Source organism: Mytilus galloprovincialis, chromosome 5 (assembly GCF_965363235.1).
Source record: "Mytilus galloprovincialis chromosome 5, xbMytGall1.hap1.1, whole genome shotgun sequence".
NCBI classification, from domain to species: Eukaryota; Metazoa; Mollusca; class Bivalvia; order Mytilida; family Mytilidae; genus Mytilus; species Mytilus galloprovincialis.
The window spans coordinates 21,360,946-21,378,627 of record NC_134842.1 but is presented as its reverse complement, the minus strand read 5'-3'; the positions used below and the strand labels follow the sequence as shown (position 1 = coordinate 21,378,627).

General features: G+C 33.4%; 1 protein-coding gene across 1 annotated transcript in view; it reads left to right on the top strand.

Annotated features, from left to right (window-relative positions):
- The window catches only part of LOC143075387 (uncharacterized), a 33,807-nt gene extending 19,036 nt beyond the window's left edge, over positions 1–14,771 (top strand). The window contains exon 5 of the mRNA XM_076250776.1: positions 13,524–14,771. Within this exon, the coding sequence (XP_076106891.1) occupies positions 13,524–13,783 (260 nt within the window). The 3' untranslated portion in view covers positions 13,784–14,771. The remainder of the gene's footprint in view (positions 1–13,523) is intronic.
- Positions 14,772–17,682: the final 2,911 nt, after the last annotated feature.

Here is a 17,682-nt window from a genome sequence, read left to right as displayed (position 1 = left end):
TATGTTAACATTTTTTAAGCAAAGAAACATAATATTTTTAGAGGGACTAATAAGCTATGGATTTCTGGCATTTCCCTAGACGCCCTATTCAACATTCATGCTCAATGATTGCAAGCGATATAAACATAACTGACTGCACAAAAAATTACTTGTAAAGATCAAAAACATTTTTTTTTAAAAGTGGCTGGGACAAGAAATCTTAATAGAACACATTAAAACACGTATTAAGATTGTTTTTAAAAATATTTTTAACCATTTACATGGAAATAAATTATTATACAAATATCAATCCGGATTTATTCCAGGATACACAAGTTCGCATCAGTTGATAGAATTGTTTAACAAAATTTTGAGTGCACTAAATGAAAAGCTTTTAACAAGCATTACATTTGCTGATATAAGCAAAGCATTTGATGCTGTTTGGATTAAGGGTTTATTACATAAACTTGAAAAATATGTTATAAAAGGAGACTTGCTATGTTAGTTGAAAAGTTACTTGTCTGGACGATCTCAGAGAGTTGTCATAAAAGATTCTTTATCAAACACTGGAAAACTTAACGCTGGTGTGCCTCAGGGGTCAGTATTAGGACCCTTGATGTTTTAATATACATAAATGATATAGCTGATGGTATGTCTGGATTCGGAAGGCTTTTTGCAGATGATACTTCAATAGGTCATACTGCACCTGATGAATCCACTTTGAAAAATTCAATCTTGATTATTTAAGTAATTGGTCAGAAAAATGGCTTGTGGAGTTTAATCCTAATAAAACTGATATTATGATATTCAGTTTGAAAAATATTTACAGTGATATTACTTTTGATTTTGGTGGTGCTACATTGAAACCAGTTAGTGCGCATAAACACCTAGGTGTCATATTTAGTAATGATTGTAAATGGAATAACATTCACTAACAGCAAAAGAAAGCAGGACTTTGTACAATGACAAAACGTAAGCTACCGACCGATTGTAGAACTGCAAATGTACATATACGTATACTTTCCTGCAATCGTCAATCTAACATGAAATGCTCAAATCGGAAGAAGAGAACTTCATTTGGATTTTAAATTGTGAACTTATTGTTTCGTAAAGCTGGGGTCACACATTCACGATTTTTACTACCGTCCTCGACAGGACCATACCCGATTAAAATTTATCAAAAGTCTTATCAAGATCCTGTGAATCGTGGATGGAAATTCAAACTTAAATCAAAATTGTAAAAAAAATAATTTGATCACGACAACAATCAGAGAGTGTTCAGGAAGCGACGATATTCAACCGTTTCTAAGCGAATTAGTCCCGATAATCCCGTTCTGAATCCGCTTCTAACCCGATTTGTATTTTTCACCAGGTAAAATTCGACCGAGTATGTCACGACTTCGTTCCGACTCTACCGAACGTAATCCGACAGAGATCAGACGGAGACCAGACAGTGAACCGACGCTGACGGAAGATATCCGTTAGAAAACTGTCGGCATATTCGGGATGATCAGGTACTGTCGGAACGTAATCCTATCACGGTCCGCTCTATCGCATTGCAAACGGCTTTGTCTGGTCTCAGTCGTATTGTATTCTGTAATTGTCGGGACTCTGACGTTGGTATCATTGATTAATTTCGTATTAATAACGGGACTGTTTCGGAATGGTTTCGGCAAAAAACGGTTCGAAATCGACAAGATCTGGATGCAATCTGGACTCAATCGGCAGAAAAACAACTATGAAAAATTACTCCAGATCATTCCCGTTCCACAAGACACCGTCCAGAATACACAAGACATTGTTCGGAATTCGATCCGATACAGCAGAATCTGTCACGACATAGCCACGATTGTAATCCGACTAGACAAAATCGGCTGAGTTGTCCCGAATGTTACGGGACGCACCTAACTGTCGGGGTGCTTTGCCGAACTATTCGGACCCTTCCCGACCCGTAATAATCTGTTACGAACTGAAACGACTGCGTCCAGACAATGATAGGACATTCCAGATAATTGAGGATACTAATCCGACTTTTACACTTTTCGTGTCGTATTGCTGTCTGATCTCAAACGGGAGCAATAATCGGCAATGTGTGAACCCCGCATTAAAGAGATGTTCGACTTTAACAATCAGGTGTAAGGTATTTTTTCGCAATTTGCACACTCATTCTAGTATTGGTTTAACTGGTTACTGATGAAACTGGATAAAAAGAAGCTTCCGTAATTAAAAGCCTTTTAAAACATGATTTCATTATGAACTGGCGTAACGTGTCTTGCACCCCTGACCAATGTCGAGGTACTCGAATACATATGTACGAAATAGGTACATTATTCAAGTTAAGAGTAAACTATAAAATGTCGAAGATGTAAGACTGTTGTTAGTATTTATGGGTACCTTAAAATCTAAGATTACATATAACATCACATTGGGAGTTCACGTAAACTCAGTTGAACCCACAAGTCGTGTTCTGGAGCTTGCTTACATTTCAACTAAAGGTACGGAAGAACGAAAAGGGAGCACGTATTAAATTTCCACAATACAATTTAGACTCTTTGTTTCGTCCGTCGTCCGGTAATACAGCATTCTTTTCTAAATCAATTTTATCTTTTAAAAGTAAGCCCATCGCAAATAAAACACGTTTTTAAAATAAGAAAATAAAGAAAAATATTGTCAAATTAATACACTTACGTCCGATACGTTACTTTAGGATTATATGTAAATGGCATTATTGAAGTACGTTAATCTAAATCAGATATAACGACAAGATTCACATTTTATTTTAATTTTCGTCAGCAAATTGTCAATGTGGATCAACGAGATTTGCAAAACAAGGATGCTACAATGTTTTAAAAAAGTAGTGTTAAATAAATCTAGGAAAAACAGATTTTGTGATCGAGTTTTTTTTTCTATCAATGTTATGTCAAATGTGAAAAAGGTAATACGAGACTTGTGATCGCATGCAACAAATGTGAAACTATAACTATAATTGCAAATTCAGTTGAATATGAACGTTACAAATTTTAAATTATTAAACAAGCATTAAATGATTAAAAAGATGAAAAACAAACAATTTATGGGTGCAACCATTTAACTTCAAAAGGGGGAGGGAGTTATGTTTTTGTGTGACTGAGTCCAGGCTATAAACGGTAAACGGAAGATCTTGATTCAGAATGTTTTTGTTTGTAATCTTTTTGACCTAAATATGTTGTTTTTTTTGTCAAATTGGGAATCAGAATATTTGTTAAGGAAACCATCATAACCCCCTGGAAGTTAAAAGCCTCTGTGTTTTGGAAAATTAAACTCTCTCTCTCTCTCTCTCTCTCTCTCTCTCTCTCTCTCTCTCTCTCTCTCTCTCTCTATCTGACTAAATTGTATATGATAGATTAAGAAAACGTTCTTGAAATGGATTCTATGAATGTGTTTGTTGAATAGAGGTACACTGGTGCGCCACACACCCAAATCTGCCCTCGAGCTTTAAATATAGATTAACTACATATATACATGTAGATCGTTGTGTTAATTTACCGATTCCCCCAAACGTGTCTTTTCTCCCTAAACATGTCCGAAATGTATAATACTCCCCAAAACGTGTCCGATAATTGCTATTCGCCAAAACGTGTCCAATATTTAACGCCAGGACGTCTCACGTCTTTTAGCGTTAATACATGTATCTCCTAAATAAAATCGCTGATAACGTTTACGGCTATTCTATGATGGGAACACAGGTGACAAAGTTTTCATTTATTAGCTTTCATTAGTTAATTAAATGTAGGTTTTTAATGAATATCATAATTCCAAATTCAATCAAATTTTGATTGTTCAGTTGCAAGTATTTCATACTCATTTAGATCGAACCTACAAACAATTATAGAGTTGAATTAATCAGTAACTTTGTAAATTATTTTGTACTTATAAACTCTGATAATGCTTTTCCTATTTATCCGAATATTGCATGGCTGGCGTTAAGAAGCATTTTTGTTTTCACTTTTGTTATTAGTTCTCCATCTGAATTTGTGTGTATTTCAAAAACTCATCAAATCATAAAATGGTTATCCATTTTTTTCATAAATTTTAGGTTCCAACATCACTAAAGACACGCGAGCAAGAGATATAACGTCCAGTGCCAAATAGTTCATAAATTGGTTTTATAGATTCTTTTTATTTATATGAATGTTATGTGATCAACGCCGGTTATTAGTGATTACCGTAATTGCAAATTTAATGTGTACTGTATCAATTCAATTTTCTAGACTGTTGAAAGCGTATTGTCCTTTTGCAAGTACTCTATGCATATTTATAGCGAAATGGTTTTACATTTGCTGTATAAATTAACTTTAGACTGTTGATGGTATATTTCCAGTTGCAAGTATTTCATGCATATTTGGAGAGAACATACATGTTTTAATGATTTTACTGCTCTATACTGTTTGAATTAACTTTAGACTGTTGATTGCGTATTGCCCAGTTGCCAGTATTTCATGCATATTTAGCGAGAACATAGGTTACAAGATTTTATTTTTTTACATTTGTACTGTATGAATTTACTTTAGACTGTTGATTGTCCAGTAACCGGTGTTTCACGATATTTAGAAAGAACATACACATTTTAATGTGCAGAGAAAGGGACACTTTGACCCGTTAACTGTACAATTAAACTAAACATTTTTGCTTACAATTTACATACGACACAGCCGAAATGACACCCCCACTTTTACAGTTTTTTCGGCCGGTTTAACCCTTTTACGTTCCAATCTGACCGATAAGCTAAATTTGTGGAAGAGTAGTTTGCATGAAGTTTGGTATCGTTGACAATTTTTGACGTACATATGTCAAGGCCGTCGGAAGGGGAGGTGCGTGGGGTGCGGTAGCACCCCCTCTTTTTCCAAAAAAAAAAAAAAAAAAAATATCAGAAGAATTTCCAGGCACGGATGAGCAGTCATCCTTTTACGCTGACGGGTGATCGTGATCTTTCTGTCTCAGAACAGGACACCTATGCTACAGTTTGAGAGCTCATCTTTAGTATGACGTCCATTATTACTGACTCATATATATTTGGGCAATCGCTGCATTGAAGACCTATGGGTGGCCTTCTACTGTTGTTTGTTCTATGGTTGTTGTTTCCTTGACAAATTCCCCATTTTCATTCCCAATTTTATAATCTATAAAATCTGCAAATCTGCCAACTCATATTTGCAATCTATGCAACACAAAAAAGTTTGTTTAGAACTGGCAACGTAAACTACTTCTTAAAAGAACAGGAACTTCTTACTTACAGCTCTGTATTTCAAATAAAACAATAACAGTTAAACCCTAAAAGCTAAGCCTTAACCTTAAAGCACAGCATTTTTTCACAAATTCTTATCAAAAACGCTTCTTGTATCGTTGGTATTCCTCTCCCAAAACTTATAAAAATTAAATGATTCGCCAATGACCAAAATAGTCATGACTTGGGACAGGCGCATATAAAGGCGACCGAAGAGGTTGTTAAAATGAGATTTGTAGGATTAGAATGGCCCAGCTGATCATATATCCAACAAAGGACAAAATCTTAAATTGAGAAATTTTCAGAGAGAATCAACTATGTTTTTTTAAGGATTTGGATAGATGCTTATTAAGCTGCTTGTTTTTTATAAGGCACTGGCTACGATTACATGGAAATGTAATAATAATAAAAAATATTATTGTTACATTGGAGACTTATTGCCGGAATGCAACGTTGGTTAAGAAACCGATTAATTACGAATGTAACAATAACTATTGAGGCTACGGTTACATAGCGTTATTGTTTCATGAAAGACAGCAATGTACGATGTCGCTAGTAATATGTATTAAATAATAAAAGTTTAAAGACATTCATTTTATATTTACAATACATTCAATTATAAATACAATTTCGTTATTTTTTTATTTACAATATTGAACAGTTTCTACATCCAGTAAGTGGTTTTTAAAGCATGTTTTAGTCCTACACATCTTAAATGAACGAACTTTCGTTCTCCATGGATATATGTATACAGAAGTTCCCAGTATTTAAGTTCAGTTAGCAAACTTTGCTTTTGATGTATATATTTTTTTTTAAACTGCGATTGTTTAGCTGTGTGAAGTTTGTGTCTTGGTATTGTTTCAGTTTCGTGTCAAACGCATCCCAAGTTTTTAATTTTTCACCCAAAACCTAATGACAGTAATACGAGTATGTGAGCAGTTAGATACTTAAAAAGTGAAACCATTGAACTATATTTTTCGTCTTTTGGGCACTCTTTATCTTGTGTAGTAAGTATCTTGAAGAATACCAAAACCATTCATACGTAAAACTATTTACACACCATTTGTTCAATATAAATATTTATTATTTATCATTATTACCAGTATTATTTAGATGAAAGAATTAAGCAATAAAACTAAAGAAGATTTAAGTTTAATTAATCTAGCGTGCGTACATTGCTGTTTTTCATGTAACAATAACTCAATGTAACCGTAGCCTCAATAATTATTGTTACATACAGAATTAATCGGTTCCTTACCCAGCTTTGCATTCCGACAATTAGACGCTAATGTAACAATAATATTTTTATTATTGTTACATTTCCATGTAACCGTAGCCAGTGCCTTTTTATAATCCATCATATTGTAATATTGTAGTAAGATACACGTACGTCATTCCTGGAATTCGTCACATTATGTGTGCATAATTTAGGTAAACTTGAAAGACATATGAAGCCATGTTGTCTTTAAAATCTCCAAATAGATCATGATAAAATGCCAGTAGGTTTATTTGTATATAAGAATAGTATACTATATTTTATCCGAAATAATTACGGAACAAAAGTGATGAGTGCATTGTTTGATCATATGTATGAAAATGTATTGTGAACTTTGAAAGGTACCACTGTTAGATATTGATTTAATATGTTTAAATAAAAAGTACCTTCAGTGCGATCAATGGTGTATACGTTTTCTTCAATTAAATATCAGCCTATTAACCGTTTAAAAGCTTACTGGAAGAGTATGGATAATCATGTATTTAACGGTCTGAAAACACTTAAAACCCTGAAATTGGCGTACCCATTTAAAAAAAAAATTTAAGCTGTAGGAGGGGAGTGCCCCTCCCACACCCACCCCCTTCGCACCCACTCTTGACATAACCTTCCTACGGCCCTGTATGTGGTTGTGGGCTCAATTTAATGATCAGAATACCACCAACTTGATTTTTGGTGTCTGAAACCAACAAAATGCAATGCATTATGTCAATTTGCCCTATATTGACAAGAATATTTTGGGGGAAAACTGTTTTATTTTTATTTTTAAATAGAATATTTTCACAGAATGTCACAAGTTGCTGTCTTTTGTTTTAAAATGACAATTTTGATAACTGTGCCGTGATCATTTACAAGAATACTATCAACACTGTAAGTAAAACCCATACACATACAATCATACAATCATAGAGTATCAACACTGAAACAAACTCATATTACACGGAATTTTCATGTTTTGTTTTGTTAGTTTTTATAGCAAAAGAGATGAGAACATCTAAAATGTGTTAAAAATTGTTAGCCAAGTCGGAATAGCAATAACAAATCTTTATTTCTTTAGTGTCTGGTTATGAGGGTGTTGGATATCGTATCGCTAAGATATAGAAATAGTGACATATAGACGAAAAAACGAACATTTCTGAATAACTTTCTTACAAATTTGCTTGAAAAAATAATAATTTTCAAAAACTAGCTTTAAAGAAAAAGAAGTTGGATTATGTTCTCCGAAAACTAATTTCTAGTCTTACAGAGAAGGTGACTTATATGCTTAAATTTCGTTAGTTTTCCAATGGTTTCTGTGGCTCAGTGGAAAGATGCACAGTCTTACACCCGGATGATCGCGTGTTTAAACCTCACTGCCGGATGATGAAAAAATAAATTCCTATATTAAATGCTTTCAATTTCAATTAAGACAACTGAAATACATGATTACATCAAAAAGAAAAATTTACCCCCCCCCCCTTTTCTCCCCTCTCTCTGTTTTTGTTATATTCTTAGCCTGGGCACTCAATAATACCAGATTTTTATTCAATATTTACTCAAAATTCTTTCCTAAAGGCTCATTCTGTAAGCAGTTATGAATAGTACATCCTTAACATAAACTTGGGCCATTTATTTGACTTTGACAAAAATTCTCAAAAAATCCACTATTTTTCGGTGTTTCGAATCTTGACATTTCTACCAATCAGACAGGTTCTGCATCTTTCTGTATAAAGTTTTCACCGATAACGTTTCAGAAAGACTTCATGCATTAATTTAACACTAAAACTATGTTCTATTTTTGTCACTAAATGTCTGTAAAACCGCTTTTCCGTTTGAATAGTACATTTTTGTCACTTTAATTCAGCATGTCACGTGACTTTTAAAAGATATCAGGTGACCAACGTAAGAATTATTTTCCTTAAACTAAGTTTTCCTGAAACCTTGGTCAATTATCTATCAGATGAGTCTAACTTGTCCTTTGAGTGAGCTTTTTATCGAAATGTGCAATTGATTGAAAACAGATATCCTTTATTCGGGAAGAAGAGGTAAAAATCCTTGAATGTTAAAGGGTTAAAAAAGAACTAACGTACCTTATCTATATTTTTAATGAAATGGCAAAATTAGTATACGTTAATGAAATAGAAATAACCAAATAACGCTTCATTTGGAAACGTTTTGGGAATAAGACACGTTTGGTGGTTAGTTGAGAAATGGATATGTTTAAGCGTTTAAATACAAATGAATTGCTTGGCGATGTTTTTAACTAGACATGTTTTGCAGTTCTGTGACGTCAATGTGGACACGTTTGGGGAAATCGGACACGTTTGGGGAAATCGGACACGTTTGGGGGGAAGGACACGTTTCTGAGTGTTACATATATATTATGGATTTCATAATGACGATTAAACAGTACATATGCTTGGAAGATAGACGCATAGTGGTCACCCAATGTTCAGTGGCTAATATTTCACGACTATTCAGGACTGTAGGCAAAACGCAATTATACGCTAAAATAACGGTTCCATAAAAGAGCTTTACTCTGGTGTATGGAAGAGTAAATGATTCACAAGTTATTAAACGAGCATATTATGAAGTAAAATTGAGAATGGAAATGGGGAATGTGTCAAAGAGACAACAACCCGACCAAATAAAAAAACAATAGCAGAAGGTCACCAACAGGTCTTCAATGTAGCGAGAAATTTCCGCGCCCGGAGGCGTCCTTCGGCTGGCCCCTAAACAAATATATACTAGTTCAGTGATAATGAACGCCATACTAATTTCCAAATTGTACACAAGAACTAAAATTAAAATAATACAAGACTAACAAAGGCCAGAGGCTCCTGACTTGGAACAAGCGTAAACATGCGGCGGGGTAAAACATGTTTGTGAGATGTCAACCCTCCCTCTATACCTCTAACCAATATAGAAAAGTAAACGCATAACGTCTCTTTTTTTCTTTGTTTTATCATTTGGGCGTTGCAAATATTTAATTATGGAAGTATTTTTTTTAGTTTTATTATTTTTTTTGAGAGTGAAGAGGACAGTGTATTTGCTTTGTTTTTATCTTAGGTTAAATAATACGTGCGGGGGGGGGTGGGGAGGGGTCACTCGTTGTTTTAACTATTAATGTTATTTCTTTCAATTGTTTTCTCTTCGTAGTAGATTCTACTCCTAAATTATATTCTGCACTCAAACATATATCTCCTAGTAATTGAGTTCTAATGAATATACTCTCACATGTTAATATAGAAATACACTTAAATGTTTTTCTTTTTTTTTTAAAATGTTCAACTACGAAATAACTTTAGTCAAATAATATTTTTTTAAATATACATTTAACATTTAAAAAAATACTTTGCAGAAGGAATCTACGAAATTATTTCATATGTGATGCTGTTATACTTTGTCCATGTGATCACTCAAGATTATAAGATGTGCAGAAATATAGATTGAAGGAATATCCTGACACAAATGATAAATGTAATGACTGAAAGAAGATATAAATACCATTCGTATAATCTACTACAAATTTCATTTTTTGACATGGAATTTGCTCTAAAATTGAAAGAAGTAGTAGAGTTCAGGTGTAAATAAAAATCCGATGTAAATTTCGTTAGCATCACAAAATATGCATCACTGCACTTTCAATTGTGAACGCATGCAGTGTTTTCAGGCAATTTCCACATCATATTGAGAGTTTGCGTAAATTCAGTTAAATCAACAAGTAATATTGTGAGAAAAAAAGTGTGATGAAAAAAGTCAAAACCACAAACAATTTAAAATCTATCTAATAAGCAAGATAAAGGTTCTATCACAATTCCGAATTGCATCTTTCGTACATTACCTCCTTCTCCTTGTCTCAAATACAATATATGTTATTGTCTCCAGGTTTAAAATTAAACCGCATTGACGATTCATTTTCAACTCTCTTTCGGGGTCAGCTTCAGTTGTCATTTGTCTTACTTAATCTATCGACCCATCGATAAAACGGAAATGGAATAGACCAATTGTTACTACTGATTTGAATGAATAGAAGTTTTAAAACTCGTTTTATCTTTTAGAAAATATTGAATTTAAAAATCTCGACTGAACAGAGATGATAATCTTAAGGAAAATTAAAATCCGATTGTTCAGAGAACAATTAAAAGTCTTTGCACATCAACTTTAAAAATAATGGATGGGAAGCTATTTAATTTTTAGCGACATGTGTAAGTTTCCTTATACTATAAAATTGAGAATGGAAATGGGGAATGTGTCAAAGAGACAACAACTCGACCAAATGAAAAAAACAACAGTAGAAGGTCACTCATAGGTCTTCAATGTAGCGAGAAATTCCCGCACCCGGACTGAGGCGTCCTTCAGCTGGCCCCTAAACAAATATGTACTAGTTCAGTGATAATGAACGCCATACTTATTTCCAAATTGTACACAAGAAACTAAAATTAAAATAATACAAGACTAACAAAGGCCAGAGGATCCTGACTTGGGACAGGCGCAAAAAATGCGGCGGGGTTAAACATGTTTGTGAGATCTCAACCCTCCCCCTATACCTCTAACCAATGAAGAAAAGTAAACGCATAACAATACACACATTAAAATTCAGTTAAAGAGAAGTCCGAGTCTGATGTCAGAAAATGTAACCAAAGAAAATAAACAAAATGACAATAATACATAAATAACAACAGACTACTAGCAGTTAACTGACATGCCAGCTCCAGACTTCAATTAAACTGACTGAAAGATTATGATTTCATCATATGAACATCAGGCACAATCCTTCCCGTTAGGGGTTTAGTATCCTACCATCATAACATACACGAGAAGAACATAACCCGTGTCATGCCAACAACTGTTTTTTTTAGAATAAATGTGTTTAGTTCCGATGCAAAGACCTTATCAGTGACTCAATATTAACGCCAAAATATGCAATCTTTAATGACTTGACAACAGTATCCTAATTATATCCCTTCTTAATAAGTCTATTCAAAGGTTTTGTTAGTTTCTGAGGTGAATACTGACACTTTTGTGCTTTATAAAGAATATTTCCATGTGATGTGAAATAACTGAACGTATAAGAAGTCTGCATGTTGAGCTATATTTACGAATGATGTCCTTATACCGATGATAAAATTTAGTAAATGTTTTGACTAGTTTGTGTTATCGAAAACCCTGTTGTAATAATTTTTCAGCAATACATACATTTCTCTCGTTAAAATCTAAAACATTGTTACATACACGAGCGAATCGTACAAGTTGAGATACATAAACACCATAAGATGGTGACAAGGGAACTGATTACATAAATTAATGTTTCTATATGTTTTTGCCTGAAAAAAGGGAGATAATTGACAACTCTCACAGGATAACTTTATTTACGCTGCTTCCAAGATTATAGGTCAACCATCAGACTCTATTACTGTATTATGTACAATTATTCAATAATAATCAATTAACCCAAATTAAATCATTTCAGGGACAAAAAGTCCCATGAGATGTCAATGGATTGTTTTCGACCAAACGAATCATATCTTTATCACAATGAAGCAAAACATTCTGCACTTGTTCTTTAATCAATATCTTTAAAAGTGTCAAAACAGATAAAGAAAAAATGTTATCGACGTCTTGACAACGCCTATTATTGTATGACGTCAGAGAGTGAAATAACCACGTTTATTTCACATGTGAAATTATCGGTTTTTATTCAACTGGGAAATCAATGTAATTCATTGCAACCAATGTAATAAATACATTTTTCTCTATCACAGACCATTGAGATTAAGATATCAGTTATGGGAAATTCAGAACGGGAAATAACCTTCATAAGGAATGTTCGTATCGATTTGGTCAAAATCTTTTACGATAAGGAGGAGATGCACCCAAAAGACAAAAAAGTATAGACGGGGTTAGTTTCAAAGGCTCAACTATGCGTTATCCGATATACCAAACATCAAAGCAACATCTTTCGAAACAAAAGTTACACGCAAGAAATAAAAGTGGCGGAAGAGGAATTTATTTTTAATTCAAAACCAATACTTTAAACCCGAGACGTTTTATTTTATATGAAAACAATAAAATCGAGTTTAACATGTCATTTCGAGTGTCAAGTGATAGATTATTGTTTACTGATTTGAAAATCTATGGTTTCTATACACTTTTTTTGTGAACGATTTTGGGACAATGGTGTTACTTCCAGTTTGAAAAACGTTATTTCTGCCCTTTTTTATAGTTTACTGGGCACTGATTCCAAAGCATATGATTTTATATACTTTCACATTAAATAAGTAAAAAAAAACTACTTCCGGTTAACACTAATGCACTTCCAGTTGCCTTTTTCAAAGTCAATAGCTTTTAAAAAAAATCCATGGCTTAATCATGCTTAGATATGAAGTAAAAACAAAGATCAAAACCTAGAACATCATATTTTCCAATGATCTAAACCTCAATTTCAAGATTATTAACCAAGAACCTGAAATAAAACAAAGAATTTATGTTTATATTACATGTGGTTATTAAAGAGAGATTCATACGTCACAACTAACGGTTACAATACAAGTATGCATGTTCACGACGATAACGGGATGCTTATGTCATATAATATAGATCCGGTCGTTTTTTTATTGAAATATTGTTCCAATATTTGCATCGTTGTCAATATAACGGAATTTGATGCGACTGTCATACTAGTGAGGGGTTTTGCTAGCTAAATAAAAAGTTTTAATCCACGTTTTCTACATAAGAAAAATAAACTCATCATAGATACCAGGACTAAATTTTATATATACGCCAGAGACTCATCAAAATGACTGTTCCAAGTAAGGAATATAACAGTTGCTATCCATTCGTTTGATTCGTTTGTGCTTTTGATTTTGTCATTTCCGCTTTGAATTTTTCTCCGAGTTCAGTATTTTGCGATTTTACTTTTTGCTATATCACAATTTCATTCTTAAGTAAAGTCAATTTTACAGGCTTGTGGAAATATGTTTAAAAATAATGTTTTTTTCTAATGTCTTGATTTTATAATCTTATCAGGAGACAGCCTGGATTACATAAATGGTCAAGCGTTTACTACCAAAGACAGGGACAATGATCCATGGATAGCCAGCAATTACAATAATAATTGTGGTATATACAGCAAGGGTGCATGGTGGTATAAAGGGTGTGGACATTCTAACCTGAATGGGTTACACGTAGAAGGAGGACAGACTAATTATAAAGGAATGTTTTGGTACCATTGGAAGAATAACTCGCATTCAATACAAACTTCGTCAATGATGATTAGGAGATTATAATTGAAAAAGCATGTCAAATTATATTACTGTAAAAATAAGAAGAGATTTGTCTAAAACATTTCATATTGCATTGTATAATCTGTTTGTTATTGAGCAGGAACTACTTGCACGTTTTTTGTATTTTATATATGCTTTTGCTCATTTTAACGATCTAAATGTCAGTTTGAAACTTTCTGTGAAAATTACTAATAGTCTCTTTCACGTTATATACATAATAATGTCTTTAAATATAAGCAACATATTCCCAGATAAAAGTCTGTGTTACAAAATGTATCTCACAAAGAAGTCAGCATGATTTGTGTAAATGTTCCAAACCATATGAGTATTTGGACATACGCGTATGGCCATGACTATATTTTTATACTCATATGGTCCGACCGTACGCCTGTGGTCGGACCATATGAGTATAATACTCATTTGGTTATCAAGGGGCCGGACCATATGAGTATTTAGACCATTGAGTTTTGGTTTTTTTTTTCAAATAACTTTTAAACGTTTCAGTAGGCTTGGGTGACATTTACTACCAAACGGTATCATGGCTTTTTTGCTTTTGCAAGTCTTGGTTGTGCACGATCCTTTTCAGGTACACAGTTTGTTTGCGAGTGAAAAGCGAGCCTTTTTGCAGATCGATGCGTACAGTGATACCGAGGTCTTTGGACATTCGGATCTCTACGGTGGTATAACAAGCTCTTACTAAATCCCAAATATCGCAAAATAACTGCAATACACCATATTCACAAGACATTTAAAATAAACCATGCTCCTTTCCAGTAACTTTTTGTGAACAGTTCATTAAGAAATGTTGGGAATTTAATTATTTAAGTCGACATATCGCACTTCACCCGTAATAACAAATCGGCAATGGTCATCGGTAATGACCATCGGTATAAAATGTGACAAGTATAAGTAAAATAAACTTTGTGAAAATTCTTATTTTTCATTTAGCTAATCTTTTTATCATAATATAATAATAAAATTACCTATATGATAGCATCTTTTTAATGAACGATCATGCCATATGCAGAGTTTAGAAGAATTAAAAGTAAGCTGTTACATACTGTTAATTACCCCCACCATACGCGTACGGTCGGACCTTGTGAGTATACACCCGTATGGTCATGACTATACGCGTATAGTCCAAATAGTCATACGGTCCGGAACATAAATATATGTCTTGGTGAAAGTTGCTGCCCATATATATTTCGACCCAAAACTATTTGTGAATTCCACTACAAATAAAATATGTGAGTTTTGACATTTACGACGTCAAAATAACAATCCAAGTGATCTATTGGGATTGAAATGTCCACACATGTTTAGTTATCAATACAATTGATATAAATTTTAAGGCACACATTTAGATTTTTTCAATACTATAGACCAGAAAAAGTCCAGAAAGGCTTTTTTTTTGGACTTCCTTTTTTGTTCTTGAATACGTAAGACCAAGTTTTCTCGTCAATAGTGTTTTTGTGTTGCAGCTGATGACCAAAACGAGAGATCTCAATACGGTGGTTATATTTGATAATTGAAACTTGCGGTCTCGAGTGTTTGTTTTAATTGAAGTTATTTGGATGTTTTATAGGGTTTTATTACATACCGGTAAGAGCTGTATGTTGATTACGTGTTAACCGGCCTACGATTTTGCTTTGTTTCTTATAATTATATTGAATAAGAGATACAGCTTTAGGACATTAATAAAGTAATATTGCGTAAATGATAATGTTAGAGATCATAACGAATTACTCTCATAAAACATGTTCTTGGATTAATTTGCACTTCTCATAAGTGCAAATTGGAAACCACACTTTTTTAATCGTAGAATCATCAAATTAAACTATAATAGTCTTGCCAATTGCGTAGTTTCTTCTGTCATCTATTCTCACATCGGACATTAAATAACAATTGCCATATTCCTTACTTGGTCCAGGACAGTTTAAGAAAGAAATAAACTAATTGTTATAGCAATGCATGAATAGATCGGCTATTAATGGGGCACAGTAAGTACCTATATAAATACCTGCAACTTGCTGGTACAGTTTATAGACGAAACGTACATATTTTTTTTACAGCAGAGAATTTAAAGATTTAATCATATCTTCACATTTCCAGTAAGTGTATCTAGCATACTTTACTTTTTCATCACAGAAATGGGTTTTAAATGAGACTCAGAAAATAAATCTGCAATGAGATTTTTTCAGACCATTCAATTAACTATGAAATAATATTGATTAGAAGGGCAGTGTAGACAGGAGAAAAATTAAAACTGTAAACAAATTAAAAGGACCATCAAAAGCATGTATTTTTAAACCCCTCAAACAAATGTTTAACACTTCAAAAATACCATTATTTGCATCTGCTTTATTACAAAAGTTAACAACAAGTTCTTTAATAGAAGTAAGGGATGTAGCCAGAAACACTGATATATAGATAAGTAGTACTAAATGCGTAGGTGAAACTAAATTTAAATGGTTGTTTGTGCAATTTAAGTAAACAGTACATAGATGGGACTTTTAAATGTTTGGAAGGGGCTTTAAGCTGAATAGTTGCGCTTATACATGTATGCTTGTTTAAATTTTGTCTTTCTGTGGAGTATACTGGACTGAATGAAGAATTGATAAAAAAAAAAAATTGGAGAACTTACCTGTTGTATATGCGTCAGACTACTACTACATTATTGGCTGCTTTGTCTGCCGGTATAAACACAAATCGCTTTGTGAGTACCTGGAGTTTATTTTTCACCCTACAAATGGGTATAATATTTACAGGTGTTAATTTCAGAATTGTTATTTCACAGTGAGATATATATACGAATATCAACAGTATTTATAACAGTATTAAAATCAATAAAGCTCTGTTTTCAAGTCTATAGATATAGACAAATAAACTAACAAATGATAATCATAAATCTTCCACGGATGTCTTCAAATTAGTTGGCATTGTGTAATGCCGTGTCAAATTGGAACTGAGGTAGTCGATTTTGAGTGTATTGTTTGTGTATTCACATATTTTTCAGTTTTTAATCTAACAATCAGTCAAAATATCTTCTATTTCCATTTTGCACTTGTTTCAATCCTTTTAAAGAGGGACGAAAGATACCAGAGGGACAGTCAAACTCATAAATCGAAAATATAAACTAACAACGCCTGGCTAAAAATGAAAGAAGACAAACAGACAAAAAAATAAAACGAACACATGACACAATATAGAAAACGACAGACTAAGCAACACGAACCCCACTTAAAACTAGGGGTGATCTCAGGGGCTACGGACGGGTAAGCAGATCCTCCTCCACATATAGCAACTGTCGGGCTGCTTATGTTATAGCAAATCCGGTAAATAGTCTAATTCGATGGGTCACATTCACGAAAGGGAAGGGGATAAACACGTACTTACTTGGCGAGACTTTAATATGGGAAGTCAAAGGAGCTAACTCGTCTTGTAGAAATTTTTACCAGAATCCTCTTAATACATAACGATGACATACTGCGAAAATGCAAAGTGTAAAAAAAGTTATACTGCAGAAAACCATGGAAGTAAAATATAAAGAGATAGGTTTCTACCAACAAAGCTTCACCTTAAAAAAAGGGCGAAAGATACCTGATGGACATTCAAACTCATGATCGAAAATAAACTGAACGCCATTGCTAAAAAAGAAAAAGACAAATAAAAGTACAGAAGACGCAACATAGAAAACTAAAGACTAAGCAAAACGAACCCAACCAAATTTTGAACTATTTAGTGGGGAGTAAAGTTAAAGGATATTGCAAACTTCTATTCTTTCTTCCTAAGATGTTCCTGTATGGGTTCAGCCTCGACAGAATAAAGAAACAAATCGGCAAGAAGAAGGGCACATTGTGTTCCCATGGGAATGCTGATAGAAAAACACGTCCTCCAAACAA